The sequence below is a fragment of the Sardina pilchardus genome, chromosome 23, assembly GCF_963854185.1.
Source record: "Sardina pilchardus chromosome 23, fSarPil1.1, whole genome shotgun sequence".
NCBI lineage: Eukaryota > Metazoa > Chordata > Actinopteri > Clupeiformes > Clupeidae > Sardina > Sardina pilchardus.
This window is the reverse complement of record NC_085016.1, coordinates 16,939,013-16,966,952: the sequence shown is the minus strand read 5'-3', so window position 1 is coordinate 16,966,952 and position 27,940 is coordinate 16,939,013. Positions and strand designations below refer to the sequence as shown.

Genomic DNA, 27,940 nt, shown 5'->3' with positions numbered 1-27,940 from the left:
GCAGCACGTGATGGTTCACTTTCATAAACAAAGAGCAGAGCATGTGCATTCTGATGTAGGCCTACCTGGCTAACCACCAGGGCTGGTGTGGTAAACGTAGTAGGAATGTTTCCACTGACTGCTGGATGTCTGCCTTCAAGGTCATTATGTAAGTGTTATTCTTGTGCATTCTCCTTCACCAAACATCTGTTCCAGATAAGCAAAACAGCACTGATTAGGGTCGCATGTCACCCCTCTGTCCTGGAGTGGCTGAATATTTAGACTGGGTTGATAAAACACTCTCCCTGTCAACCTGTTATGAAACGAAGGTACTTTTGATTTCAGACTTTACTGATCAAGTCAGTGGCTGGTGCAACAACAACATACATTCTCTCCATCTGCAAATATAGGCTACAATATGATGTCTTGTCTCCTGATTTAATACCATTGCCTGACAATAATGCCAATAGCAATTACTCTGTATATGATTCAGCATGAAATATCATATGTATAAGAATTGCAGGGCTACTGTATAACCTACTACAACAAAACCATAACATCCTTGACAAAATACAGAGCATCATGAACCCTACACAATGCTTTGCTTACCTCATGTGAAATCAAAACATTTTCTTTCATCCTACCACTTAAAGATGTAGGCATATCCCCTGGGATCTCATCAGTTACAGTGCCCTGTTTATGCGTGTGGATGCAGGGCAGCAGGCAGTGAATGGGTGTCTGGTGTGTGTGAACTGTTTAATATGCGGGTGAGGGAAACAAAGGGTTAAGTTAAATACATGACACTGAGAGGAGGAAAGCCTGGACTCTACCGGCGCGGTTATTTGCTGCAGGTTCACGCTATCATTAAATTAGGACATGGACTGCAGTTGTATGGCCAACTTGCGAGGTCGGAGCGATTAAAGGGGACCGACTAAATGAGATAAAGGCGCGTGGTTTGCGGGCGTTTCTGTTTGTCGCCACACGGACGGCTCGGTTGTGCTATAATATCAGCGGAGGACGAGGCCACGGGCGCACTGCTCAGCAATACCACGAAATGGTCACGTCTATTCTGGGATTTCTTATTCTGCCAATATGTCTGTGTGGATATGTTCGAGGTGAGTAGACTGCCTGTATGAGATGAAGACAAACCGCTGCCGTTAACGAAGACTCAGCATTACATTCATTTCTTGCGCACGGGGAATGTGTTTCTTATTCTGTAGCCACACTTGAGCTCAAACGAAGGATCGAAAGCTCTCATTTCCTAGTGTTAAGCTGCCTTCGGCGTGGGAATATGGTTAAGGCATTAAATCAGTGCAACGAGTAGGCTAGCCTAAATGTAAATCCTACGTTATAACCAACGTCTACACACTGGCATGTGTTTGCTGTGGCGACAATATTTTCATTTGTGCGTCGGACTTGATTCGGGCAGTCTTTAATTTCATAAATGGATCACCGACTGGTTAAATGCGACGGAACATAGGCCTCTGATTATATTTTGCACATTAAATCTTCAATACAATAGACGCACAAAATGCAGACAGCTTGTAGGGGCGTTTTCTTTTCATCCAACACTGAGATGCATTTAGCCTGTTTATGTTTGCGTGCGTTGGCTTTAATACATTTATTGTCCATAGTGTATTTTAGCTTATTTCACACGGGGGATAATTTATTTATTTATTCGTCAAGATGGGGCCGAGTCTACATTGATTTGGTGAGCTTATTGAAATGCCCAGTCGGTGGGCTTACCCCATCTTGAGCTTCATTGAGTTGAAGGTGCCAAGGTGAATGGGGAGGGTGCTGTCTAATTAATAAGCAGGTAACTTCAATTAGTGGGTTATTGTTTGCCCTGGTTTGGAATCCCAAGAGAATAACGCTGGCCAGTCTCCGATTCCGCTATACCTCACATTTCTGTATTCATGTTAGTAGGCCTTGTAGCTGGGCAGCATTTCCAGGCCACTACCTGAACAATTTTGATTCAAACTTCCTCCCTTTGAACAAATGTGTTAGTTGGCGGATTGACTTGGCGGAGGCCTGTTGCTTAACTTAATGTAGCCAAGAACAGACTGCTGAACTTGCGTTCAGGAATAATTTACACACGTCAGTGATCACATTCTCGTCACTGCACAGTTTTTTAAATATTCTTCTACAATCGGAGGCGGGGCAGGTCCACGCCACTAAAATAGCCTACTTCAGGTTAGTCAGGTGTGATCATTTCCCCAACGTGTCGGTTGCATGCTAAACTGAAACCAGGTAAACGCATGATGGCCCTTTTGATTAAGGGACTTGATTATGAGTTGTAAAGTAGCCAGTCTATTCTAATCTAAAGCAGGTTCGTCATGTTCGGTAACCAATAGCCTACAGGTATCAATGTAGAATACGCAGCTTACCAACCATTAAAATGGGAGAGATGTTGTCGCAACAAAGCCTATATTGTGAATCAACACAAACGTTAGGTAGCCTACCCTACACCTTCGGACAGCTGTTCAGTCAATGGAAGACTGAGCAATTCGCACGAGATCAAAGAAAGGTCCTGTCTTTAAAGTTAAACCAGAGTAGGCCTAGTGGAAATCACCACACCAACCTTTGCGAAATAAAATGTGCTTTTTGATCTTTCCTTCGAACCAATGCACTGAAATCAGGCAAGATGTCTCCTTGATAGTTCCAGACGAGGAATGTTTGTGGTAGATTTTAGTCTTGCTGTGTTTCCTCTTGGATGAACATCCCAAACAAACAACCTTTCCGTTTTAAAGCTACCCTTTCCATATGACTGCACGCCATGGGTCAGCTATGGGGGGGAAATGTCACATGACGTTGCTCCCTCTAGTTCAGACTGCCTACATGGCGCTTGACCCTCAGGGCACATCAGTATTCCCTCAGTGTGGTACTGTAGTGGCAAAACATCTGTCAGGGCTGAGAATGGCTTAAGTAAATATCATAAGAAAATGTTTTTGAGTTGCTCCCTATCATTTGGGTCTGCACAAATCATAACTTTTCCATAGAAAAAAAAAAAAAATACAGTAAAATCTTACATTTAAATAATGCAGACATGCAAGATTGCAGAGCTGCTCTGTGGGTAGTTTGCGATGAATATTTAAAATGTGCCCTGATCAGATTGTAAATTGCATTTTCAGTTATGGCCTTAACTGCTCACAGGGTACAGATCCTTCAGTGGTCCTTCAGCTAAAAACAGGTGTTTTATTTGAGTAAAAAATGAAAGGTTCGTTTATTTTAGCAAGAGCAAGAAATGAAGGAAATGTGTCTTTTGGGAAGACAATTAAGGAATTGAACTTACAGCACATATTAATACAATGGATCAATGTTCTTAACTGGCGTGTTACCCAACTGACACACATTTGTTAGTTGTTAGTTTGCTTAATTGTTTCAATTATATGCAACTGCTCCTAGTCTGGGAATCACTGGATTTATGCTATTGGCTGGATATAACAGGGGTCAAAATCTAAAATATCCAGCCTATGCAACATTATAGTTGTTACACTGCACAAAAACATGGAGATATCTGCTCCAACGTTCCTAATAATGCAGTCATTGTCTTCCGTCTTTTTGCTCATTGTTCATTGTTCCGTTGGGTCCCTGTCCAGTACTACTGAGACCTTAAAGCAGCGCATTAACTGCGGTCACTGGGGCTGTGGGGCTGTGGGGCCGTGTCTTGCTGGAAGTAATCAGTGACTGGCCTCCGTCTCCCCTCCACTCCCTCAGGCATGCAGACGCAGACGCACTGCGAGCCCTCGCAGTTCCAGTGTGGGAACGGCCGCTGCATCCCCTCTGTGTGGAAATGCGATGGAGACGAGGACTGCACCGATGGCAGCGACGAGAGCACCTGTGGTGAGTGTGTTTTCTCTCTCTCTCTCTCTCTCTCTCTCTCTCTCTCTCTCTCTCTCTCTCTCTCCTCCTCTCTACACACTTCACTCATGTATTTCTTCTCTCCTCAGAAATAGACCTGTTACACAAGCATGCACGGCAAAAACATTCTTTAAAAAAAATACAATCAATTGAGAAGGAGAGTTTATGTATATCTTCTCAATCATACAGTACACACACACTCACACTTGCACACAGACAGAGAGAGAAAGAGATACAAGCCACCTTTGTTGCTATACATAGAGGGACACACAAGTATTGCCCCCATCTCTAACTGCAGCAGAAGGTCATTACAGGTTTAGCTGTGCACTGTAGCCCCCCCCCCCCCCCCCCCCCAGTCCTCTGCAGGGTTTTCTGCTTCGCCGCTCAGTCGAGCCGCTCAGCACCTGTGTCCCTCACGAGTGAGCGTTGTATTGACCGGTCAGCGTGATGTCCCCTGTGCACCACTAGCCCAGTAGGTCGATAGTGAGCCAAAACCCCTACCACCACCCCCCCACCCCAGCCCACCCAGACCCCAAATCCCATGTTCTTCCTGGATGTTAAACGAGTGCTATAAATGGCATCAGTGAAGAGGTTCCCATCTGTATGAAGCACATCTTCCATCTATGTGTTTCTGGGTCATGAATTGAGTCTTGGGAGGAGGGTAAAAAAAGGGAGGGAATCTGGGCTGGGGAAAGGAGGGGATGGAGGGAGGGAGGGATAAACGAACGAATATGAAAGGAGGAGGAATGGCCTGGCAACCGAATTGAGAATGAGACGGCGTGCAGTCAATGTGCGAGTCTGATGGAAGGATTCCACACGGGCGTTGTTGAACCGCCGTGAGAAGCGCCAGGCTGCAGCTGGTTGTTTTGGCTTTGGATGCCGTCCACCGTGTTGAGTAAAGATCAGCTGACCGACTGGGCCTCATCCGTACGGGGAGTTTGCCTCCGCTCCCAAAAGCGTGCATGTGACCTTGCAGTGGGGTGACAAAAGTGGATCTTCCCAGAGCTGCAAAAAACATTTCAGCGCATTTGAACTAGTTTGACCGACGGAGGTAAATGGCAAAATTCTACAACTGAAAACTTTGAAATTGACAAACATATATGATTTGAAGTGTTGCCATGCATTCCACGTTTTGCTGGATTGCTAAGAAATTCTGCCAGCAGGTTACCTTGATTCATTTAGTAGAGGCTTTTATCTGAAGCAATATGAAGCACAAAGAGGCACAGGTTCAGGCACAGCAGAAGTGTGTGTATGTGTCTCTCCTCTCTCCGTCTCTCTCTCTCTCTCTCTCTCTCTCTCTCTCTCTCTCTCTCTCTCTCTCTCTCTGCATGAACGTCTCCATGCACCAGAGCAGGGCTCTCCCGGGACTTGCATGCGGTGTGTGAGCACTGCTGTTCCTGCCTGCTTTGATCCTGCTCTATGCAGATTCAAGGTCTCTGCTTAGCTGGTTGTATCACATTGTTATAGGCTGTCAACTCCACTCGGCTCACAATGCTGCAGATCCTTTCTAAGAAGTGTTTCAAATTCAGACGTGGGGTCATTTGTATCGCTAATTGTGTATTTGCAGCTTTATAGTGGACATGAATTCATCCTGTTGTCGTATATTTCAATACATTTTTGCATATGGAAAAATACTATATAAAAATGTAGTGAATACTGTATATTGAGCTGACTTATCAAGGAAGAGCCAGGGAACGTTTGCATTTGGGATGCAACTGGGAAAAGTTGTTTCCAATTTGCCCTCTCCAGCACTCCTCTCTGAGTGTCTCTCCTGTGACATGAATACTGAGCGATGGCAGAGGAACAACTCCTGACACTTATTACCATTCCAACCACAGGCCACAACGGCCTCTGAGTATGCTCTCGGGACACAAAAGCAGACCGGAAAAAAAGACCCCCAAAAAACCCGGGGGGCTCATACCGTACGGAAGGCACAGTTCTCCTCAAAGTTGGCCCACCAGTATTAACTTCAGTGCCCTTGCCCAGGGTGTCTCTGTTGAGTGAGCAGGTGTAAATATCAGGTGCTGGCCTGCACCACTAGTTACTTTGGCTGCCTGCCTTATGGCTGTTTGCCGTCTGCCATTCAGAAAAGTTGACCTCATATTTTCCATACAGGCTAAGTATGGAAGACTTTGATACGGTCATACATTCACACATTGTCACTGAATTCAGTTAATATGTATTCAGTGTGTGTGTACCTTGTGAAATTACCCTGAAATTAATTACGTTCCTCCTGTAAACAAGTCATAGCCTACAGAAGGAATAAGCAGTGAAATAAACCGCAGAACAAAGATAATGAACATTCAAAGAACATCCTCAGAACAAAGATAATGTCTTTGCAAATCCACTGTTTGTGAATGTGCCCACGGGTTCTCAGGAAAGAGATTTGCGAGGTTGAGTGTGGAATTGAAACAGACACAGTCTGACTTAATTTTGGCACAAACTCTGGGGCTCACGATTCATAAAAGAGGTTGGCATACAAGCCGCTCAGGCACCGGTTGTTGCTCCAAGGTCCTGATGACTCAGACGCAAACACAAACTGTGAACATGTTTATCCTGATTTCAGATCAGGTGCTTAAGGGTTTGTGACATTTCATGTCTTTGTTTTCCTTCATTGTGATTCAGGAGACTAATGCTTTTACGGGTTTGTTTGTGTGTGTGTGTGTGTGTGTGTGTACAGTGTTTTTCCTGCATTATGTTTTTGAAGTGAGGCCTAAAAAAGTGTGTGTGTGTTTGTTTTGCGGTCATTCAAATGTGTATTTCCTTAATGCATTCATTTGAATTCAGATTGTATAGATACCTATAATGTACTTACTCCTTCTACAGGTAGTGATAATGATAATTATCGTGATTAAAATATAAATACACCTAACACACACCTCCCTCTCTTCCCTCCTTTACCCATACCCTTCTTCTATCACTTCATCTCTCTTCTTACTCACACTTCCCTCTCTTCTCTCCTTTACCTCATTCTTCTTCTATCACTTCATCTCTTCCTACCACACCTTCCTACCTACTCTCACCTCTGCACTGTCGCTGGAATGTTACACCTCATTCTATAACTTCACTTTGATGGGGTTTTTTTGAAAAAAGAATAAATGTAAATGTAAATTCTATGTGTGCTTTTGTTTCCTGGATGTAGTGAGGAAAACGTGTGAGCAGTTGGACTTTGTCTGTCGGAATGGCCAGTGCATCCCCAAGCGGTGGCACTGTGACGGCGAGCCTGACTGTGAAGACGGCTCCGACGAGAGCATCGAAGTGTGCCGTGAGTGTTTGTTTGTTTGTTTGTTTGTTTGTTTGTTTTTTTGTGGGGTTGTTCCTCTGGCTCCATGCCATCTATCAATTAGGCATTACCTCTGTTAGCCTGCCAAGAGAGTCCAATGGATAACAGCATTAATCACCTATAATTGATCCTAGTTAGTTGTGTTGCATACCGTTTTGGGGTAGCCCAATCCCATCAGCTTGTTTGTTGTTTAAAATCCGCCCTGGTCTTTTAACCACACATCCGTCTTGATCATGTCTCGGACAAGAGACTACTGCGTCTCTGGATACAGAGCTGACTATTGATTTTCAAACGGGCCTCGGGGAGCGCTGTCTGGTTTTATTTTGCCAACGTGCTGCGATAACGGTTTCAAAGGACCTTCCTCTCTGACAAACGTGCATTATCGCGCGTACAAAAGGCGCCTGAGAAACAGGCCGGTCACGCGGTCGGTCGGTCCCTTGGCTGTGGAAAAGCAGCAGCTGTTCCAGCCGGTGGAAGTGGCTGTAGATCAACAGTGCATCAGCTCAGGTTACATCAGTTCCTCCGAGAGATCAAACCTTAGTCATCAACTCTCAGTTTATGTTGAGGAGCGGAAACATTTGGCTTAATTTACTGTACAACATGTGTGCTTGTGCTCCACACAGCGATTTGTTGGGTCCATGGAAACACTTTTCCCCCGGTCTGTGTGTAGGGGGGTGGGTGCACTCTACAAGACCTCATACTGTATAGTGGCTAATCAGCTCTTTGTGATAGTCTGTCAGCAACAAATAAAGTCTCTGGTGTGTGTGTGTGTGTGTGTGTGTGTGTGTGTGTGTGTGGGGGAGTGTCACTGTGGAGCGTCTTGTGCTTCCTTGTCAGGAAATCTACCGTCTGTATGTAATTCCCCCCACTTGATATTGTGAGTGAGTCACTGCCAATTCCTTCAAGCCTCTTCCCTCTTTGAGGGAACAACTTCACTGACTGTGCATAATGACTACTGACTTTTCATAGAAATGTGTTGGCCTGATACCACACCTACTCACTTCACTCAATACGTTGACAAACACACACACGGCAGACAGTCGGGGAAGTGGAAATTCTCCAGCTGATTGTGTAATAGTGCTCTCTCCGACCGCACAAGCCTAGTTGTATTGGCCTGAGAAGGCTGGCATGATTAACCCTGGGCGGTTTAGGCATTCCCGGTGCACTAATAGCTTGTGGCATGTGTTGGACACCATGGGAGGTGTGGGCCTGTTGCACGTCCTCGGGGTTGTGACTGTGAGGTGGCGTGGGGCCCACTTTAATCTGAGTCCAATCCAGCCCTTTTAAAAGCCCTTTAAATGCCCATTGATGTCAATGACACTGAACATTAGTGTAACACACACCTCTGTGGAAACCATGCAGACCGCTTTCTGAGAGGTTTTGGAATGAAGGATGCATAAAACCGGAGTGGCTGAATAAGTGTGTGTGTGTGTGTGTCTGAGTGAGAGAGAGAATGAATGGACATTGAATGAATGAGTGCATTAATTGCTGTGTGTTGGTCCTGCAGACACCCGGACGTGTCGTGTGAACGAGTTCAGCTGCGGGGCCGGCTCTACGCAGTGCATCCCCGTCTCCTGGAAGTGCGACGGAGAGAAGGACTGCGACAACGGAGAGGACGAGCTGCTCTGTGGTAAGACTGACCATCCGAAGATTGTCCGTGTCTATTCCGAACACGTTATGTATGTTAACGATAATAATTTCATCTCATCAAGATGCCATATATATGTGTATATAAATATATATTCCTCTCAGGCTTTTGTGTGAAGGCAAATGTCATGGATATAATTTCACGCCAACGCCTGCTTTAAAGGCCAGCGACTTATTCATAGACCGTTGATGTGGTGCTGCTCTGTGTCAAATTTAGTATCTTTCCCCGGAGCGCTGAGCAGTCTTCCCTTTTTTGGTCATGTCACCTGTGAAGTGCACCTGGAGCCTTTGCAGTTGATAAAGCATAGACGGCAGTTAGCTGTGGTTCGATAAACCATGCTCGTATACATATCCGTATATGTAGATAATGCATCGGTAGTTTGTTGTATGTGTATATCGATATGTAGATGCTTTCCTAAAATGTATTCTTATTACAATTTGTTTGTTCTTTATTATAATTTGACGTGTCTGCCTGTGGTGTTCTGTTCAGGTAACATTACCTGTGCTCCTCTGGAGTTCACCTGTGCCAGTGGCCGCTGCATCTCGGCCAACTTCGTGTGCAACGGCGAGGACGACTGCGGCGACGGCAGCGACGAGCAGGACTGTCCGCCGTCCTCGTGCGGCCCCACCGAGTTCCAGTGCACCAACGCCTCCTGCATCCCGGGCAACTGGGTGTGCGACGACGACGTGGACTGTCCGGACCAGTCGGACGAGTCGCCGCAGCGCTGCGGACGGCCGACGCCGCCGGCCAAGTGCTCGTCCAGCGAGGTCCAGTGCAGCTCGGGCGAGTGCATCCACAGGAAGTGGCGCTGCGACGGCGACCCAGACTGCAAGGACGGCAGCGACGAGAAGAACTGCCGTAAGTCCCACCAGGAAACCGCTACGGGGCTTGGCAGTGGCAGAGGTCAAAGGTTAACCTCCAGGAGGTTTCTCTCCACCCACGGAGTTGGGTCTAATCCCTATAATAATACACCTGATTCAGATGGTTAAGCCACTCGCTGAACACAAGGGTATGTGGGATTAAGACTGCAACTGAATTCTGAATGAGGAACAGATCTCCGGGAGGAGGGAAGCACCTCGGTGGGGAGGAGAGCTGAAGTAGGCACTCCTGTTGTCAGAAGATTACATTGCCACCAGTGGTAAAGGTCACGTTGGGTTGTCTTCCAACTGGGAGCATAACAACTGCCCAGAAGTTGTTATTCTCTGCGCCGCGTGTAGCTTCAAAGGAAGTCACTTGGGGCTGTATCTGAGACTGCAGTACAGTAGGTGTACTCATTTCCATGGTAACTGGCTGGAATTTATTAGCAGATGTATGTAATTGTAGCCACGACCCTTATGACTGCAGTAAAGCTAAAAACAAATGACTAGACGAAAAAAACAAACATGGAGTCCATATGGTGGGTTTTCTAAAGCGATTGAGTGGGACGTGCGTATGCGAGAGGTCAGCGCATGTGTGTGTGTGTGCGCGCGCGCGCGCGTGTGTGTGTGTGTGTTTACCTCCTCTGTTTGTCCTCCCCAGCTGTCCGCACCTGCAGGCCAGACCAATTCAAGTGTGAGGACGGCATCTGCATCCACGGCAGCAGGCAGTGCAATGGCGCCCGCGACTGCGCCGACGGCAGTGACGAAGTAAACTGTAAAAACCGTGAGTAATCACCTTCTCTCTCTCTCTCTCACTGCTTTCAGCCACTGCGTCGCTCAGTCCGTGTGTCTAATCGCGTGTCTCAGCTGGAATGGCAAAGCTGAGTGGGGAATCGTTTCTCTAATGTTTTTCAAAGCTAGGCTGCATGAGGGGGAAAAAAAAGAAAAAATCAAAGACCGCATCTCGTTTCACACTTGAGGCCCAATTGAGGTTAAACGTGGTTTTGGTGAAATCGAGGTTACGTGAATGGTTGCTGCCTAAAAAAAAGTGGGTCAGGTCAGAAGCCCATGTTGGATTGCTACTGAAATGACGTTTTTTGCAGGTCAGGTTGATGCGTACTTACTGTACTTGCCATCCATATTTCATCATGGTGTCCCTGCCCTGAAGCAGGGATGTCTCAAATGTTTGAAATCCAGACATCCAGCCTTACTGTTTCACATGTCCTATCCTTTTTGTTGTACACCTACATATGAGACATGGAGAGTCAAAAATGTGTTAAAGCCCAAGTCCATTATACTTTGTTTGAATTAATGAACACTATAAATGCAATACAATCAGCTAGTCGGTTCGACAATATTTCTCACATTGTTAAACGGTAGCTAGACTTGAAGTACAGTTAACTGTGTAGGCTGTAACGAATACAGTCATCATCCCCTGTGTTTTTCCTCTGTCTGTGTCTAGTGACCCAGTGCCACGGCCCAGACAAGTTCAAGTGTCGGAGTGGGGAGTGCATCGAGATGAATAAAGTGTGCAACAAGGCGCGAGACTGTCCCGACTGGAGCGACGAGCCCATCAAGGAGTGCAGTGAGTAACGTTCGTCTGGATGTTTTTTTCCATGTCGCTGCACTCTTGTGCATTGCATTACCACTGGAGTAGAAAGCCGTGGCACTAGCAGAATGTTAAGCCTTTAAAAATGAACGGCGAGGGGAACAGGGAGTCATCAATAGTTATGAGGGGGGTTTTAAGGAATGGGGGAAACCGACTCAGCAGCCTGCTAAGTTGGCACTGCTTGGTTTATTAGAGAGCGCGCAGTACGCATGTGGGCGTTTGGAGCTCTTTTTTTTTGTTTTATTTTTTTATTTTTTTAAAGGTGTCACACCTTTTGAGCCGAGGGGTAAACCTGTCTTTGGACCGTGGCCTACATACAGTTAGGATTAATATTTGCCTTATAGGTGCATGTTTGTTTTAATGGTTCAAGGACATACTATCTCTACCAGTCCACCACCTCTGCCTCTCAGTACAGATATTTTTGCATAATGCTTATTGCTCACTTTCAAGGACACTTCATCCCCCAGATGGCCAATTGTTAAATTATCACAGTCTCGGTCACTGAGGCTTGAAGGATCATTACAAAATCTGGTGTGGATCTTTACAGAAATGATACAGTGTTACTTATTTCAAGCTGTTTATCAGAGGGGAAAATGTCCAGTTTAGTCAGAGCAACCTTTATTGAGGTTTATTTATAAAATATATTTAAATAATTAAACTTAATTTTAAAAGATGTTTTTGAAGAACACACATGAACACATTGCATTGGCAACTTATCAATAGTCTAATATGAAACATTAAATGACCACTTGAGTTTATTTAGGCTTGATTGAACAGGTCCTTGTGGTCATACAGAACTCTTGGTTGGCATTCAAAGCAAGAGTGCATATACTGTAGGCTAAGCAATGTATGGGTAAATTGGTATGTTTCAATCATGAAATCCATCAAAATGGATTAATGGCCATTTTGTGGCTTAAAGCCAAAAAGAATGGCTCAAATAGGCAGCCAAGCAAAGTTGAAATGTGTTGCAATATGAAGGAATGAATGGGTGTCAGTCACGACAGAGGTATGTCTTTCATAATGTGATGCATGCAGTTTTGCTCAGAGACTAAGTGTGTGGGATGCATTATGTTAATGTAAAATAACCTCAAATGCTGCACATCTTTAGACAGGTGCCAACAATGTGTCACATCTGCCCTCTCTCTGTTGTAGATCTCAACGAATGTCTGCTCAACAATGGCGGCTGCTCCCATATCTGCCGGGACATGGTGATTGGTTACGAGTGTGACTGTACTCCAGGCCTTCAGCTCATTGATCGCAAGACCTGTGGAGGTGTGTGTGTGTTTGAAAGGAGAGACATTGACAAATTAGTCAATTTAAATTCAGAGAAGCCTCAGATTCCTAAACCCAAGTAGTCACCGTAGAATAGCTTGGAATCATTTCTGAGAACTGTAATTCCTTGTAAGACTGAAGATATTAATGGTAATGGTGACTTATGTTGCAAACTCAAATGTGGTTATAATATCTAATCTACAACTCCTGAGCTCACAGCTTCACAGCTACAGAGGTAACATACTGTATTAGTTAACAAGAAAAAAGCAATGTCAGCAATAGCCAGAGCATCTTCACATTGCTTGCTTAACAAAAACGGTGTACCTGAATTTACACAGCAAATCTCCATAAATGTAATCTTCCTCCATCTTTGTCACAGATATCAACGAATGTCAGAACCCAGGGATCTGTAGCCAGATCTGCATTAACCTGAAAGGAGGGTACAAGTGCGAGTGCCACAGTGGCTACCAGATGGACCCCACCACAGGGGTCTGCAAGGCTGTCGGTAAGTAACACCGTGCCTTCTGCACAAGCACCCGAGCCAGTCCGTTTTAGCAGTTAACCTGTTTCCATCTGTTCCCCAATGTCCCAGTGTTAGCAGATGTGTCTGATTGATGGCCACATATTTAAAAGTCCTCTCTGGTATGTTTTGTTGTCAATCGGGGTTTGCCTGTAAAAGCCTCCACTGTCTAATTGGGATATGGCCATAAAGCTGTGAAATCTACTGTCCCATGCATCAGTGGGGTAAACAGGCGGCTTCTAGGCTTCATCAAGAAAGTAATATTCCAGCACTTTCTATTTCATTTTTTTGTGAACGGACCACAGAGGATAGACTTGAGAACTTTGTTTGTGGTGCGATTGAAATAAACCATTTACTTTTGGAAACTGGATCTTGCCTTAACACACAGGCTCTCTGCAGGTCGTCTTTGTAGCAGTTTCGAAAAAGTCATAATTTTGTTATATAATTTGGTGTGCTTGATAATGTGGGATCATGGGTTTGATTGATTGACACAAAGAGTACAAATGTTATTTGAAAATATGCTTAGTTTCTCTGGATAACTGTGTTGTTTACTAAATTAAAAAATATTGTAAATTGTGATTTAAAAGGTAATCTGATAAGAGATTTATATGGCTTTCACTCTGGCTTTGTGGATTGTGCATGAACCTTTCCTCTTATGAACCCTTTTCACACCACCATGCTTGTGTTGTGTTTCCTGTGGCACGTGTACCTGCAGGCAAGGAGCCCTGTCTGATCTTCACCAATCGGAGGGACATCCGGAAGCTGGGCCTGGAGAGGCGGGAATACACCCAGATCGTAGAGCAGCTGAGGAACACTGTGGCCTTAGACGCTGATTTCACCCAACAGAGGATCTTCTGGGCAGACCTTGGGCAGAAAGCCATCTTCAGGTGAGCCTGAAGCTCCCCCCCCCCCCTCCCCTTTTAGTTTTTTGATGGGTGACTTTTTAAAGTTCTAAGTTGCAGAAAACAATTCTGGCACATTTGTTAAAGATGTCGTTGTTGAAGAAAAGTCTAGAAAGAAGCTACTCAACATTTTCTATTCCCCATCTTCCTCCAGGCCTTAATCCTTTAATGTGTTGACGTTGTATGGTGTGCTTTGCATGCTAAAGGGATTGACAGGTTCATAAATTAATCTGTCTAAATAAGTCTTCGGAAACTAGGATTAGAAAAACAGAGAAAATGCAGTCTTTTACCACCCTACTGTAGGTTCTGACAATCTTGTCAGGATACACATATGAAAATTGATACAAGTGAAAATATCACTGAAGCCTTGTTATGCAACACTTACCACAATTATGAGGCTTGCCTCAAACAAACCTTTTATATAACTCAAAGTAAGGGAATGAATGTAATGCAGTGGTGCTCTTTATGGTAGTGGTTAGCAATGAAAGTTGTTGTGAAAAGGTGTAGGCTTAAAACTCCACTTTTGCAGTTGTAGATACATCAGCATGAGGGTATTACCCACACCTGGCTTTTCAAGACTAAGGCTACTTCATGTTTTAAATAGCACTAAAGAATGGTGCAAAATGGTATCCATGTTTAAATAGCATATCCTGCTGTGTTTCAGCACACGACTAGACAAGCGAGAGGAGACCTCAAGCCACATCAAGGTCATTGAGGATGTTCAGATGCCGGTAGGAATTGCTGTGGACTGGATTTATAAGAACATCTACTGGTCCGACCTGAGCAGCAAGAGCATTGCGGTGGCAAACTTCAATGGCACTAAGAGGAGAGTTCTGTTTGACAACGGACTGAAGGAGCCGGCCTCCATTGCTGTTGATCCCCTCTCAGGGTAAGTAAGGACTTCCTGATCCTACAGCAGATAGCCGATATCAATGCGGTGCGGATTATCCCATTGATTCTAGCTTCAATCATCGAACATCGTACATGGCATCAAGATTAACCATTGACCTTGGGATGAAGAGATAATGTCTTGGGGGGTTTTGCCTTGATTGAGTTGTATTGCCTCTGATCTCAATATTCAGAGGCCTAGAAATGTGATCAGGCATGTTTGATGCCTCCTATGCATGGAGGAGCAATTGTCTGTCAGCTTGTTGTCGCCCACAACCCCCCCCCCCCCCCCCCCCCCGGCCAGCGATATCGTTCTTCATTTCGTTATCATTATTGATCCTGTGTGGACGTTTTTCATATTAGCCATAGCAATACCTTTTTGTTAACGACCGTTATAGTTATTGTTCCTGGTGTGAATGGCTCTTAACGGTATTAACGTTGTCATCATACCTTTTTGTGGGTCTGCTGTAGGTTTCTGTACTGGTCAGACTGGGGTGAGCCAGCGAAGATTGAGAAGTCTGGCATGAATGGAGTTGACCGGCAGGTCCTTGTCGAGACGGACATTCAGTGGCCCAATGGGATCACTTTGGGTGGGTGAACTGATGCACTGTGCCTGTGTGTCGGCTGCAGCCAGTGTCCGAGAAGTTCACGTTTGTGTAAAATCTATGGTACTAAATTCCAAACACATACTGTAGGAATGGGCATCAAAAAGATGGCTAATGTTGTGGACTAAAGCAACATTTGTTTTTTTGTAGTCGCTGTTTAGATTTCAACATCCTCATTCACTTTACTGTGTGTTGTAAACTAATCTCCCTCATTATGCTCTACACAAACATCTCATCCTCAGATCTGATAAAGAGCCGCCTCTACTGGGTGGATTCCAAGCTGCACATGCTGTGCAGTGTCGACTTCAATGGAGACAACCGCCGAAAAGTACTTCAGTCCTCCAACTTCCTGGCTCACCCGTTTGCCCTCACCGTCTTTGAGGTAAAATAAAAACAACAACCAGATGTGCCTCGATGTGATTTTGTTGTATGAATGTCTCAAAGCAATGTTTTGTTTGTACTCCACTGATTGCAAGAGAGAATGTTTTTAGTAGTGATTCATGCAAAGAATTTGTCAATCTCTTAATTGTATTGTATTGTATTGCTGTAACCTCTGGATTTTTGGACTATGTTACTGTTACTATGTTACCTTTGTATGATCTTTGTACAGGATTTGTAGAGGACTTGTATGGCATTTCACTGAGAGTAGTCTACTGTACTGTATATACAACTCGTGTATGATTCTGATTTAAAAATGAATAAATTACATCTTCTGCCACCAGGATCGGGTGTTCTGGACAGATGGGGAGAATGAGGCTATTTATGGTGCAAACAAGTTTACAGGATCTGATGTCACCATTTTGGCCAACAATTTAAACGAACCTCAGGACATTATAGTTTATCATGAGCTAATTCAACTCTCAGGTGAGTCCACCTTTTAATTGACTGTTAAAATATTTAACTTTGTTTTCAGTGTAACATGATACCCCACCATAGCCTTTTCCTCTTTAAACTTCAATCATTTTGTCAGTTTCAATTACTGAATTGGCTCAGACCATATGAGACATCAACTTGAGAGCGTGTTCAGTCTTGTTGAACAGATTTTAATTACCGTAGTCCTCCCTGTCACACACTATTAAATTGGACCTCTTATTCCCCTTGCCTCTCATTTCCTACCACTTACAGAATCCGTGTAGTGTGTCAGAACACTGTCCACATAGTGACAACTGAAAGTACAGTGTAAAATTGGTTGACCAGGATTTCCATGTCATGTCAACGGGGGTTTCCTCCCCCTTCTGTAGCACATTGTGACCCGTGCGGCAGCCAGAACCAATCTGGTTCTCATGTGGCCCAGGTCTGAGTCGGAGCTGGGCACAGTCCAGGGTCCGTTTCCTTCAGCAGAGACCACCTCATGCTCAACACGTTGTCTGTCAAAGCAGCGAAGGAGAAACTCTGCAGTCGACTCGGCCCCCATCAGTATAGCATCAGCACAGACCACCTCGCAGTCGACGTGTTGTCTGTCAAAGCAGTGGAGGAGAACCTCCTGCCGAGCAGCAAAACAACAAAACAGAAACGCCACTCGGCGGAATCCTTTGTTCTCTCCGCCGCAACAACAAAAAAACCCCTCCCCTTCTCCATGTGATCTTGTCCTGCAGGAACCAACTGGTGCAACGAGAAGCAAGAGAACGGCGGCTGCTCTTACATGTGCCTGCCAGCGCCGCAGATTAACAAGCACTCCCCAAAGTACACGTGCGCCTGCCCCGATGGCTGGAAGCTGGGGGCCGACGGCCGGACGTGTAAGCCAGGCAAGTAGCCCAGCACAGAGCCACTGGTCGGGGGAGGTTAACTGCTCAGGCAATAGGGGTGCACGTCTCCCTTTTTAAAGGGGGCATTCTTTCCACTTCCTTTCTGTTCCTTTTCTGCTACGAGCTCCCCAGTGCAAGCTCTCGGTGTCGTCATCCCCCTCTACCCCTCTCTCGGAGGTTGAGTGATGGCTCCACTTTCAGCTTAAATTTGTTTTTCATGTTTTCCTTTCCCTCACCCCCCCTTCTCTCCCCCCCCCCCCCCCCCCGCGCTCTTGTGGAGTCCTGTAGCATTTAGTAGTACAGGGGATAGCACTTGGCATCTCAGGGTTGTTGGAAGAGAGTTCTGAACGAAAGGAAAGCCAAGGAAAAGGAGGATAAGGGGGGTTGTTGGGGACAGGACTGGATTGGATTGGGGGGGGGGCAGCAAACTAAGGGCCAAGAGATCACGGCTGCCTCATGAATGCATATATGGTTTAAAATTCAGCGAGCGCTGTAACAGTCTTTTATTCCAACGTTGCTCGTCAGCAGTATTGAGCTGTCAGCTGCAGAAAGGCCCGTGTTTGCTTTGGTGGTAATGGCTAGAGAATGGCACGCCGTATTCTGTCATGGATTCCTTCGGTTTAGAATGAGAAAGGACTCAAAAGGCCCTGAGCTCCTGCGCTAGAGGCAGACATTCAATAGGGGGTGTCAAGCACAAGCTGTAGGTATTGATGCAGGGATTCCTGTAGCCCCTCTTCTCGGGCACAGAGTTGTATTCATCGAGTTCTCTAAAAGCACGAGTGTGTGTTCAGGAGGTACGGTTGATTCAGGTCAGTTCTGTGCCAAGTCCGGCCCAAAGCTTGACTCGAGCTTGAGTGTGCTCTGCAGGGCATAGTGAACGCCTGATTGCACAGCGAGCATATTACAAGATGACTAATGTTATTATATTGGAACAAAAAACACTCGTACAGGTTACAGTCAATGTGTAGTGACATTGTTTTCTGGTTGCTGCCTGCCATGGTGTTATTTCTGTATGAGGACGAAAATAACCTAAACTGAGCACAATTCCCAAGACGCTGTTTAGAGACATCCTCGCGTAGCTAGCAGGGCGCCTTGTTTTGTGCTGCAGTTTTGGAAGTGTTGTTGTGTTTGCTGTGCGGATTCCTCCTCTTCTGCTGCCCTGCTGTCTTCCTCATCTGTATCTTCATCTTTTATTTACTGCTGCTGTCTTCACACACAGATGAACGGTGTTACTTCAGTCATTCTGGCTGAGGGTGTGCATATACTCTGTAATGCAGCTCTAGAGTTGGCAAATAAACAGTGTTGGAATAAGTTGCAGTGCCACAGTTTTCTCAGTCCTGGCATTACGTGAGGACTTATGCTCTCTGGCTCTTACCCCTCTCAAAACAGTCAATGTCCCAGCTGCCCCAAAGGATTCTGGGAAGGTACAGTCATCCTCGGCTCCCCCTCAAGGTAAATGAGGTCACGGCATGACCCTGTAGAGGTTGCAGGTACTCACTCGCTCTCCGTTAATGACTTGACTCAATTAGTGGTGTGCTGCTGCTGCTGGGGTTTGGTGATGCTCTTATTAGTGGTGGTGATGGAATGCTGTCTCGTGCTTTTAATTATCATGCAAGTCATTTTTTTCCCCCCTCCCATCCTGTGTTCTCCTGACTAGACCGGCTCTTGCATTCTCCAAACAAACTGAATGGCAGTTGTAAATATGGTGAATGTGGTAATCATTTGTTTCCCACAATGCAAGGTAATCCCGAATGCACTCTGCTGATTAGTCTAGATTTCTGCCCTATGATCTTGCTTTAACATGCTTAGCAAGCCTACAATGTCACAAATGACTCACAACAAGTAGACCTTCACCCTCACACACACGTTTTTCTCGAATCTGTCCATTTATAGGATGGAAGAGTGTGCCCTTGAAAATAACAGTGTCACATAGTTTACCCTACACATATCTTCCATTAGCGTTTGCTGAATACTTGCTCTTGTGGAAATGTTGGCTCTGCATCAGCACGGCTGGCCAAGCTTTGATCAAACTGATAGTCTAAGCGCATAGCAGGCCAGCTTGTTTCTGGCACAGAAATGCTTTAAACTTAATACTGCCCTTTGTCTTTGCCCTGCAAAAATACCATAGATCTTTTGTTTCTGAATTAAAGGTGGCATATTGTGTTTTTTTCCCCCCTGCTATTTGGGGGTTTCCCATATTAACTCTGTCCCCTCTCTCTCTCCGTCTCCACTCGCAGAAGGGAATGTCAGTGCATCGATGCACGAGGTCAGCTCTTCAGCTAAGGGATCTGCAGCTGCCTGGGCCATTTTGCCAGTGTGTGAGTATCTGCCCCCCCCCCCCCCCCTGTTGCTGTGCTGTTTTGTAGCTGGCGGTGGAAACACTCTGCCCTAGATCCGACTCTAGTTTTCAGTCCACTCACAAACTGAGCTGAATCATTTGATGCAGAGGTTCTGCTGACAAGTTTTTAGAGTTGTGTAAATCCGAGGTCTGGATGCTTTGATGCTAAGCCCTGACATTTCACGTTAGAGGGTTACTACTTGATTGCCTCATCCTGCAACATGTGTGAAGATAAAATATTCATGTGCATTAGGAGTGCATCACTTCGATTGATGTTGGCAGATTCATGTTCAATTAGAGTTTTTTTGAGTTGAGCTGTGGTTTGAATTTCAGAACTTGTAGAGCCAGGCATCCATTATTGATTTCGATTCTGTGTGTTCCTCCGCAGTGCTTCTTGCCATGGCTGTTGCTGGTGGCTATCTTATGTGGAGAAATTGGCAGACGAAGAATAAGAAAAGCATGAACTTTGACAATCCAGTTTACCTGAAGACCACAGAGGAGGACCTCAACATCGACATCAGCAGACACTCCGCTTCCGTCGGACACACGTACCCAGCAGTAAGAGCGATAAGGGCTGGAGTAGAATTCAGCGTTTCAATCTGTGAATTTTTCATTCCCAATGCCTGCCCTCTCTTGAGAGCTGGTATTTTCTGCAGTAACAACCACAAAAATGATGTGCAGTTGCTCACCACAGCAGTTTGTTGCCCCAGAAGATTCAGTTGCAGCTGTTCAGCTCTTTTCCTCATCTTCATTTTAGCTGATCTGTGTCACAGTCTCTCTTCTTTGACACTTTTATATTATGTTAGATTATATTATATTCATTTTATATTATATTGGGTCATTTTAAGAAAGAAATAACTGATATAAAGATAGAACTGGTATAAAGATAATGCTATATATAACAATATTAGCTTACAAACAATAACTATTAATGTTATAGTGTGTGTGCCCAATGTCATTCATGTTAGCTAGAGCAATATAGTTATCATCCTTATGCCCTTTAAAAGGGCGACATGTTTCGGTTTGAATTCTTTACCACAAAGAATTCTAATGCTGACCTGTCTCCTTCCTTCCCAGATATCGGTGGTGAGCACAGACGACGACCTCTCCTAACCCTCCACCTCTCGCCAGTGTTCCCTCCTGTTTACCAGTGACTGCTGCTCGAGCAGAGCTACAACCAGATGCCTTCTGGAGTGTTGTATTTTTCTTTTCTTCGGGTGGAGAAGAGATGAAGGAACATTTTTGAGAATAATAGTTGAATTGCTCCCCGCCCTCAAAGTGTTGGAACACACACACGAGCTATTGGATTTCCAACGACGACTGTACCCTCTGCCCGCTTCCAATGGCCCACATCACTTCCTGTCTAAGGTCCTGTCATCTCAAGACACCTGGCTGGGGATCCCACATTCGTCTCTGCGCTAATTTGCGCATGTGAATATTGATTGAGAGGAAATTCATATTTTAGATGCTCGTGTCCATAAAATGTTTTTCTCCTTCTTTTCATATGAACTTTACCTCCTAGCGTGTTCTTATAAAGCTTTCTATGTGTTTCTGTGACGAAGGCAAAAAGGAGCTTTATAAGGTGAGTGCTGTCACTCCATTTGTAAAACAGTGTATATAAATGTCCCTCAGTGGAGACCACAAGCAGGACTCTAAAGCACTTTGATCAAATGTTCCTCTGTAAATAAGATTGTATACATTTCACTGAATCAATTTTGCTATGGTGGGGCAAACTACCAGGGGTAAGGAAACAACGTATTTAAAGAAGTTAAAAAAAAAGTTTGTTAAAATATTTTGTATGTTTGTGTGCTGTACCTGTGACCTTTTCTAGCATTGTACAGGGAAACATGCTCTGTATTGTGACGGGGATCATATTTGCAAATAGATTAAATAAAACCAGACAAAAGGTCATTCAAACTTTACCTCTTTTGTTGAATTACATCTACATATGATACTTAATCTCAACAAACCTGTATAGTAGATGGTAGACAGGAATTTTGCCACTACAATACTGAATGAACTGGATCTCGAAGATCAGTATTAGTCATGCTAAGCTGTAATTAGTTCAAGTATAGCTTCAAAGCATCTTCACAGTATGGGTCTTAATTTATGGTAGTACAATATGAATCTGTGAAGTAAAACACCTACCTGTAACTGCAACACCCAAAACAGGAACAGGGAATTTATTCTAAAAATACACCATGTCTCAGATGTATAAATATATTTTCTCTGCTCTAGTTCTTTTAAATGCATTCATGTACAGTATATCCACTTTACTCTTTTCCTGGCTACATATTGTCTGTCTGGTTGTTGTGGATAACTTCTAGATTCACTGCACATTCAAAGATGATTATTTTTAGACTGCGGTCATAGCTACATGTGTTTCCCATAACTATTGCATAAATACCTACATAAGTCTTGGTTTGTGAGCTCTATATTGTATGTGGGGAATTGGCATTTCCGTTTACAGACCTAGGAGACCCATACCACTAAGTCTCCAGTGTTGTGTATTAGTAAAATTCCTATAAATTTTAAGCCGTTAAAACTTCAGGCAGCTACTGGTTCACGTCAATGTAATTACTCTCTAACAACCTGTGTCTAAGAGGTCAACTGCATAAACCACGGCGTGGTTGTGGCAGGACAGATTATATACATACATATAGAGGCTACTGAGACTCAGTGCTTTTTGATCAGGATAAACCACTTTGTTCTTATTAATGTAGATTGACGTGGCAAAGACCAGTCCATTCTGGTCCAGAGGGTTGGTCATATTGGTGGCATGCATTTGTATAGATGAAACAATTCAGCTACATCGAGTAAAAACCCTTAACGGTGTGTGCTATAGTGCACTGAACATCTATCAGACATGCTGAGATGTACTGTAGTTCTGAAAGTGCTGTTTGAACATGTAAACTATCCAAATGGGAAAAAAAAAAACTTCCTGAACATGGATATGGACGCCAGTGTCATTTTAAATTCACTCATAAACAAACATACTATGGACATAAAGTAACAATTTAGATACGAACACTGTTATTTTTTCTTTTTGGAATGGTTGCAATAAGCAATGGAGTATGGTTGATGCATTCACAGGCATTATAAAGCAGTGCGTATAAGACCTTGAGGGCTTTGCCCACCTGACCTATGACATCACAAACTCATAATCTGAGCCTTGTAATCTGCATGCCCCAAGAAGCCTGGGCATGATTCCCAAGGGCAGAAGATATAGTATTGTGATAAATCTCTTTCCATTGTTGATTGATTTGTGCTATCTTTTTGTAACATAAATACTAGGCTGTTTCCTGAAACACCATCGGCTCCAGTCATAAGTAGACTCTGCATGCAGCAGTGGATAGTGTTACACGTTCAATATTTCATTTGATTTAAGTATGAAGTATTGTAAGCGATCATACTTGATAACATAATATGTGCCGCGGTGGTTGAGGAGCGCATAATGGACTCAACATCTCAAATCAAATTACCTCACTGGTCAATCTTTTATTGAGTGAACATGCACTTTCCATATGCCACATACAACACATAATTCCTAAGTGATGAATTACTTTGTGTACAGTAGGTCAATATTTGTGTGTGTATTTGAGTGTATCCCTATTTTTTATCAAGTGTAATGTATAACTGGGCCTATGTTGTGTCACATGAAAATGGGACCCCCTATGGATTTCCTCACGATAGGTGAATGAGAGAGGTTGGGCGGAGACAGAGCGAGTTGATCAGAGGAAGAGGATAATGGTATTTAAACCTTTAAGCACCCAGATCCTCTCAGTCAGCACATTAGACGCCCGCAGCCTGCTCCTGTGCATGTTCTATGTATGTGTGTGTGCGTCTGCCTTAGAGAGACTGTAGCATTTTTACACTGAGGGATGCCTCCAGACATCCAGTAACTTACCAGTCCCATTGGCAACAGGACCGGCAGTATGCAGTCTAAGCTCAAGAATAGGAGGCAAAGCCTCTTTCCAAACTATAAGGTGGGATGTCCAGCCCCAGCAGTGAAAGACCCAGGGGAGGACATCGACCTGCCATTCGCCCAACACAGCTGGGTGAAGCCATGGAACTCCATGACGGAGCTAAGCAGAGATATCTATGACATCTACGCCGAATATGAGGACGAAGATGACGACAGGGTCATGGCTATGACTCCGATGAGGCTATCCTCTCCAGCCAAGAACTACATGCTCAACATCAACGTCGGAGGCAAGGCGTATCAGATCTCCTACAGGTCTGCCGCAAAGTACCCCAAGACTAGGATAGGTCGACTCGCAACATACACCGACCACAACAGGAAGCTGGACCTTTGCGACGACTACATTGTCCAAAACAACGAGTTCTTCTTCGACAGGGACCCAGACATTTTCCACAACATTTTCAACTTCTACCGGACGGGCGTGCTCTGGATCAAGGACGAGTTGTGCCCTCGCAACTTCCTGGAGGAGATCAACTACTGGGGCGTGCGGATCAAGAACACCCACCGCTGCTGCCGCATCTCCTTCGAGGAACGTCAGGACGAGCTGAACGACCAGCTGAAGATCCAGAGGGAGCTGGAGGCCGAGGTGGAGACGGAGGAGCACGAGGAGCTGTTCGAGGAGATGGCCTTCGGAGAGACGCGCCGGATGATCTGGAACTTGATGGAGATGCCCTTCTCCTCGGTCACGGCCAAGCTCATGGCGGTGGCCTCCAGCTTCTTCGTGCTCGTGTCCCTGGTGGCCATGACTCTCAGCACGGTGGAGGAGATGCAGTACACCACGCCCTCGGGACAGCTGAGTGGACACTCGCACGCCGAGTACGTGGAGACCACCTGCATCGCCTTCTTCACCATGGAGTACCTGCTGCGTCTGATCTCCACGCCCGACCTGAAGCGCTTCGGCAAGAGCGTGCTCAACGCGGTCGACCTCATCGCCATCCTGCCGCTGTTCCTGCAGATGTTCCTCGAGTACCTCGAGAAGGAGGACCGCGCGCGCCACGAGGACATCGAGACGGTCGGCCGCGTCGGCAAGCTCGGCCAGGTGCTGCGCATCATGAGGCTCATGCGCATCTTCAGGATCCTCAAGCTGGCGCGCCACTCCACGGGCCTGCGGGCGTTCGGCTTCACGCTGCGCCAGTGCTACCAGCAGGTGGGCTGCCTCTTCCTCTTCATCGCCATGGGCATCTTCACCTTCTCTGCCATGGTGTACACGGTGGAGCGCGACGTCCACAAGACCAACTTCACCAGTATACCACACGCCTGGTGGTGGGCTGCTGTAAGTACCTCAGTACATACCTGTACTTATTATACATCAGCGTGAATGATACACTCAGTGCAGCTTTTGCTGTTCAATTCTACAGTATATGTAGACAAACACACAACACAGGCTAACATAAACAAAATATACTTTTTTTGTCAGTATATTCAATGATTTTATGAGGCTATACTCTAACCTATTCACTTTCACAATTAATATCATCAACATTTTATGCACTGCACATCTCTGATGAGTAAAAAAGACAATTGAATACTACTGAGGAGCTTAGATCATACAGTCGATTTAAGAAATAAACCAGTTTCCTGATTTACTAATACTATAACACTACTATTCAAAAACATCTTTGTAGCAAATGATGTAGCATGTTTTGAAGATTAATAGTTGCAGCAAATAAGCAATGCCAGAAACGTTGATTTCTTATAACTGATTTGTTTCATATTGAAGCAACAAATAATTTATATTTTATTAATTTGTTAAATACATATAGGCCTATGTCTAGTGTTAGATTTCCTTCCTTTACCAGTTATCGTTTGAGCTATGTTTCTGTTATCTGTAGAAATGGTATCAGTACAATCAGTCTACAATACTACATGGAACAGTAGCTCATAAGTGTCTGTCCATTGGAGCTTATAGGACTTAAGATAATCTTTGTCTGACACAGATAACTTCAAAAAGCCTCGAATGCAGCATTTCCAAATATATGAGGATAACTACTCATTGCATTCTATGTGAGAAGTTGAATAGTTGATTTTTGTCAAAACGGCGAAATTCAGTAATTTGACCAAAACTGAACAGAATGAGGTATCCCTCAGATATTTCAGATCATATGAGTGATATACCCAAACCAACCCACAGAGTTTCCCTTAACCTTAGTGGACAGGATGCTGGAGCACAAACCAACTGGCCAAGGGCCAGGACTGGATTGTGTCTCTGGGCTGCACTCTGTAATGCTATTAAACACTTCCTTTCAGTCTCAGTGTAACAGCATTAACAGGCCCTGCCACTCATGCTTGTCCCTTACAAAAGTAATCCAGATTCCAAGGCTGTCCATGAGGTTGGCCTCCTGCTAAACTGTAGGTTAAAACCAGTGACTGAAAAAAAATCAATGACTGTATAATATGTGTGTGTGTGTGTGTGTGTGTGTGTGTGTACCTGTCCAAGATGTAAAGAAGACATACTGGCATAGCCATCTACTGCATCCAAAGTGCTACTTTACCATGGCATTTTCTTTAAGTCAGCAAGCAGGCCAGTCATGCCTACAAATAACCATATACATATTGGCTTAAAAGATGTTCAATATGCGTGGATCAAAGTTTAGCATTAGACAAGCTGGTTGGTGGGCTAGGCCTACTTTTTAACAGTTGTTAATTGCCCTTACTGGCAATTTAATATTTGATCACTTCAGAGTTAACACTTAAGAATTTTCCCATATAAAATACATGCTGCCAACAAATTTATCCGTAATAGTATAGTGAGCTTCAGATGCCAGAATTCGATGTGTTCAGGTCAAGGACAGGTCAAGGCAATCGTTGTTAGTTTGCGCAATTGTCGTAAACACCGCATGGAAATTAATTCTGTGTTGTGCGCTCCCCTAGTATATTGTGTTAAAAAAATATTTTATTAGACACTCAATAACACTATTAACTTATTTAACACTTACATTTTCTAATCTGTGCATGCTTGTCTTGTAGGTAAGCATCTCTACCGTGGGCTACGGAGATATGTACCCAGAGACTCACCTTGGCCGGCTCTTCGCCTTCGCCTGCATTTCTTTTGGGATCATTCTGAACGGCATGCCTATCTCTATTCTCTACAACAAATTTTCAGACTATTACAGCAAACTGAAATCCCACGAGTGCACCTCCACTCAGAAGGAACGTGGCAAGCTCCGCTTTGCTAAGAGAGCGTTTCAGAAGCTCGCAGACGGCTCCGTAGAAGCTAGACGGGTCCGGGAGCCTTGGCCGCCAAATTACGCTACGTTCGACGACGACCTGGGCGCTGAGAATTGCCATCACAGAATTCCCGGTTAATTGAGGTCATTAAGTATGGTACTTATTGAAAGCCAATTCCATTTCTAGGACCGTTACAAAGCACTAGCCTATTACATCAAGTGTCTGTATAGGTTTGAGACGGGCATGGCTACAGAAGTAGTTTGCAATCTACTCACTGCAATCGGTTGGCCAGCTATGAACTAGTTCATTTTTTTTATTCATATACTTTGCATGGAAAGATTTGTAAACCAGTCATAAATCGCTCCACTAAGGCCTACATTTCTGCAAGATCCTCTTTGATGCTGAACAGTAGTGATATGGAACTAATCTCTTTGGATCTTACAGTATGGTCTAATATTCCACACAGTAAGTCTTCTCGACTGTATGATGTGAAAACATAAGGCAAATCTATATGCCTGTCTAAAATAACTTCTATTTTTGCTACTTCAACAAACAATAAAAATATAACATAAACCCACATATTTATATGGTTGATGTGATGGATCACTATCCTAATTCTAATCCTGTGTCGAAGGATTATCAGTTGGAAAGGCAACATTGGGTGAACATAAATGAAGACCCAATACTTCCCTGCTCTTTGTGGAAATCTGTCAGTCTGGAAGACCTGTTCACATAAAGCCGATTTATGAGCAGGCCATATAAACCATTAATGATTACATTCTGTTTTGATATGCGTGCTTTCTGTTTGGGAGGTAGAATGTTGGGTCATTGTACATTAGGCCATTGCGTTATTAGTATAGCCATCTTCGATTGATTTCTTTTAAAAGTTATTGACTTTTGATTTAAAAGTATACTCAGCATCCATGAAGGCATTGATAATCCTTTCTAAACTAAATGAATCCGTAAAAGCTAGATGGATGCCAGGGATTGGGAAAGACTTATAAATCAAGCGTATAAGCATTTACTCAGCACTCAGTCAAGCAAATGGAATGAGACTTCTACAAGACAACATGCTCCAGCATTTAAATCACAAGGTCATGACTGCATCCACTCAACCCACTACGAATCCATGTACAGTAAATGTGTATGTAAAATATTCAATTTGTAAGTGCCTAAACATCCAGCAGATATTGAGTCCCGATTTCATACACCATTTTAGCTAACTGTGAAGGTCTGGTGACAGACTTGTGCATGTGACTCATCTTGAAAACTACAGTATATAG

At 44.4% G+C, this 27,940-nt stretch overlaps 2 protein-coding genes across 4 annotated transcripts; both read left to right on the top strand.

The window, feature by feature from the left end:
* The first annotated feature begins 797 nt into the window (after positions 1–797).
* vldlr (very low density lipoprotein receptor) lies at positions 798–21,424 on the top strand. Of its 3 annotated transcripts, XM_062527351.1 has the most exons (20): positions 798–1,094; positions 3,697–3,822; positions 6,983–7,105; positions 8,631–8,753; positions 9,261–9,629; positions 10,290–10,412; positions 11,091–11,213; positions 12,390–12,509; positions 12,889–13,014; positions 13,745–13,916; positions 14,596–14,820; positions 15,291–15,409; positions 15,667–15,806; positions 16,147–16,288; positions 17,020–17,169; positions 18,559–18,621; positions 18,827–18,910; positions 19,407–19,487; positions 19,896–20,065; positions 20,585–21,424. In XM_062527351.1, exons 1-20 carry the CDS (start codon positions 1,034–1,036, stop codon positions 20,618–20,620), a joined length of 2,676 nt encoding a protein of 891 aa, XP_062383335.1. In that variant the 5' UTR covers positions 798–1,033; the 3' UTR covers positions 20,621–21,424. The 3 variants fall into 3 exon arrangements, with proteins under 3 accessions (XP_062383335.1, XP_062383336.1, XP_062383337.1); XM_062527352.1 differs by lacking the exon at positions 18,827–18,910; XM_062527353.1 differs by lacking the exons at positions 18,559–18,621; positions 18,827–18,910.
* A 2,018-nt stretch (positions 21,425–23,442) lies between these two features.
* On the top strand, positions 23,443–26,795 carry kcnv2a (potassium channel, subfamily V, member 2a). The gene is made up of 2 exons (XM_062528598.1): positions 23,443–24,762; positions 26,457–26,795. Exons 1-2 carry the CDS (start codon positions 23,443–23,445, stop codon positions 26,793–26,795), a joined length of 1,659 nt encoding a protein of 552 aa, XP_062384582.1.
* Positions 26,796–27,940: the final 1,145 nt, after the last annotated feature.

Coding starts and splice junctions, on each gene's coding strand:
- vldlr (XM_062527351.1), top strand. CDS start 1,034: ATGGTCACGTCTATTCTGGGATTTCTTATTCTGCCAATATGTCTGTGT. Junction 10,413..11,090: donor CGAAGTAAACTGTAAAAACC/GTGAGTAATCAC, acceptor GTCTGTGTCTAG/TGACCCAGTGCCACGGCCCA. Junction 14,821..15,290: donor GCTGTTGATCCCCTCTCAGG/GTAAGTAAGGAC, acceptor GGTCTGCTGTAG/GTTTCTGTACTGGTCAGACT.
- kcnv2a (XM_062528598.1), top strand. CDS start 23,443: ATGCAGTCTAAGCTCAAGAATAGGAGGCAAAGCCTCTTTCCAAACTAT. Junction 24,763..26,456: donor ACGCCTGGTGGTGGGCTGCT/GTAAGTACCTCA, acceptor CTTGTCTTGTAG/GTAAGCATCTCTACCGTGGG.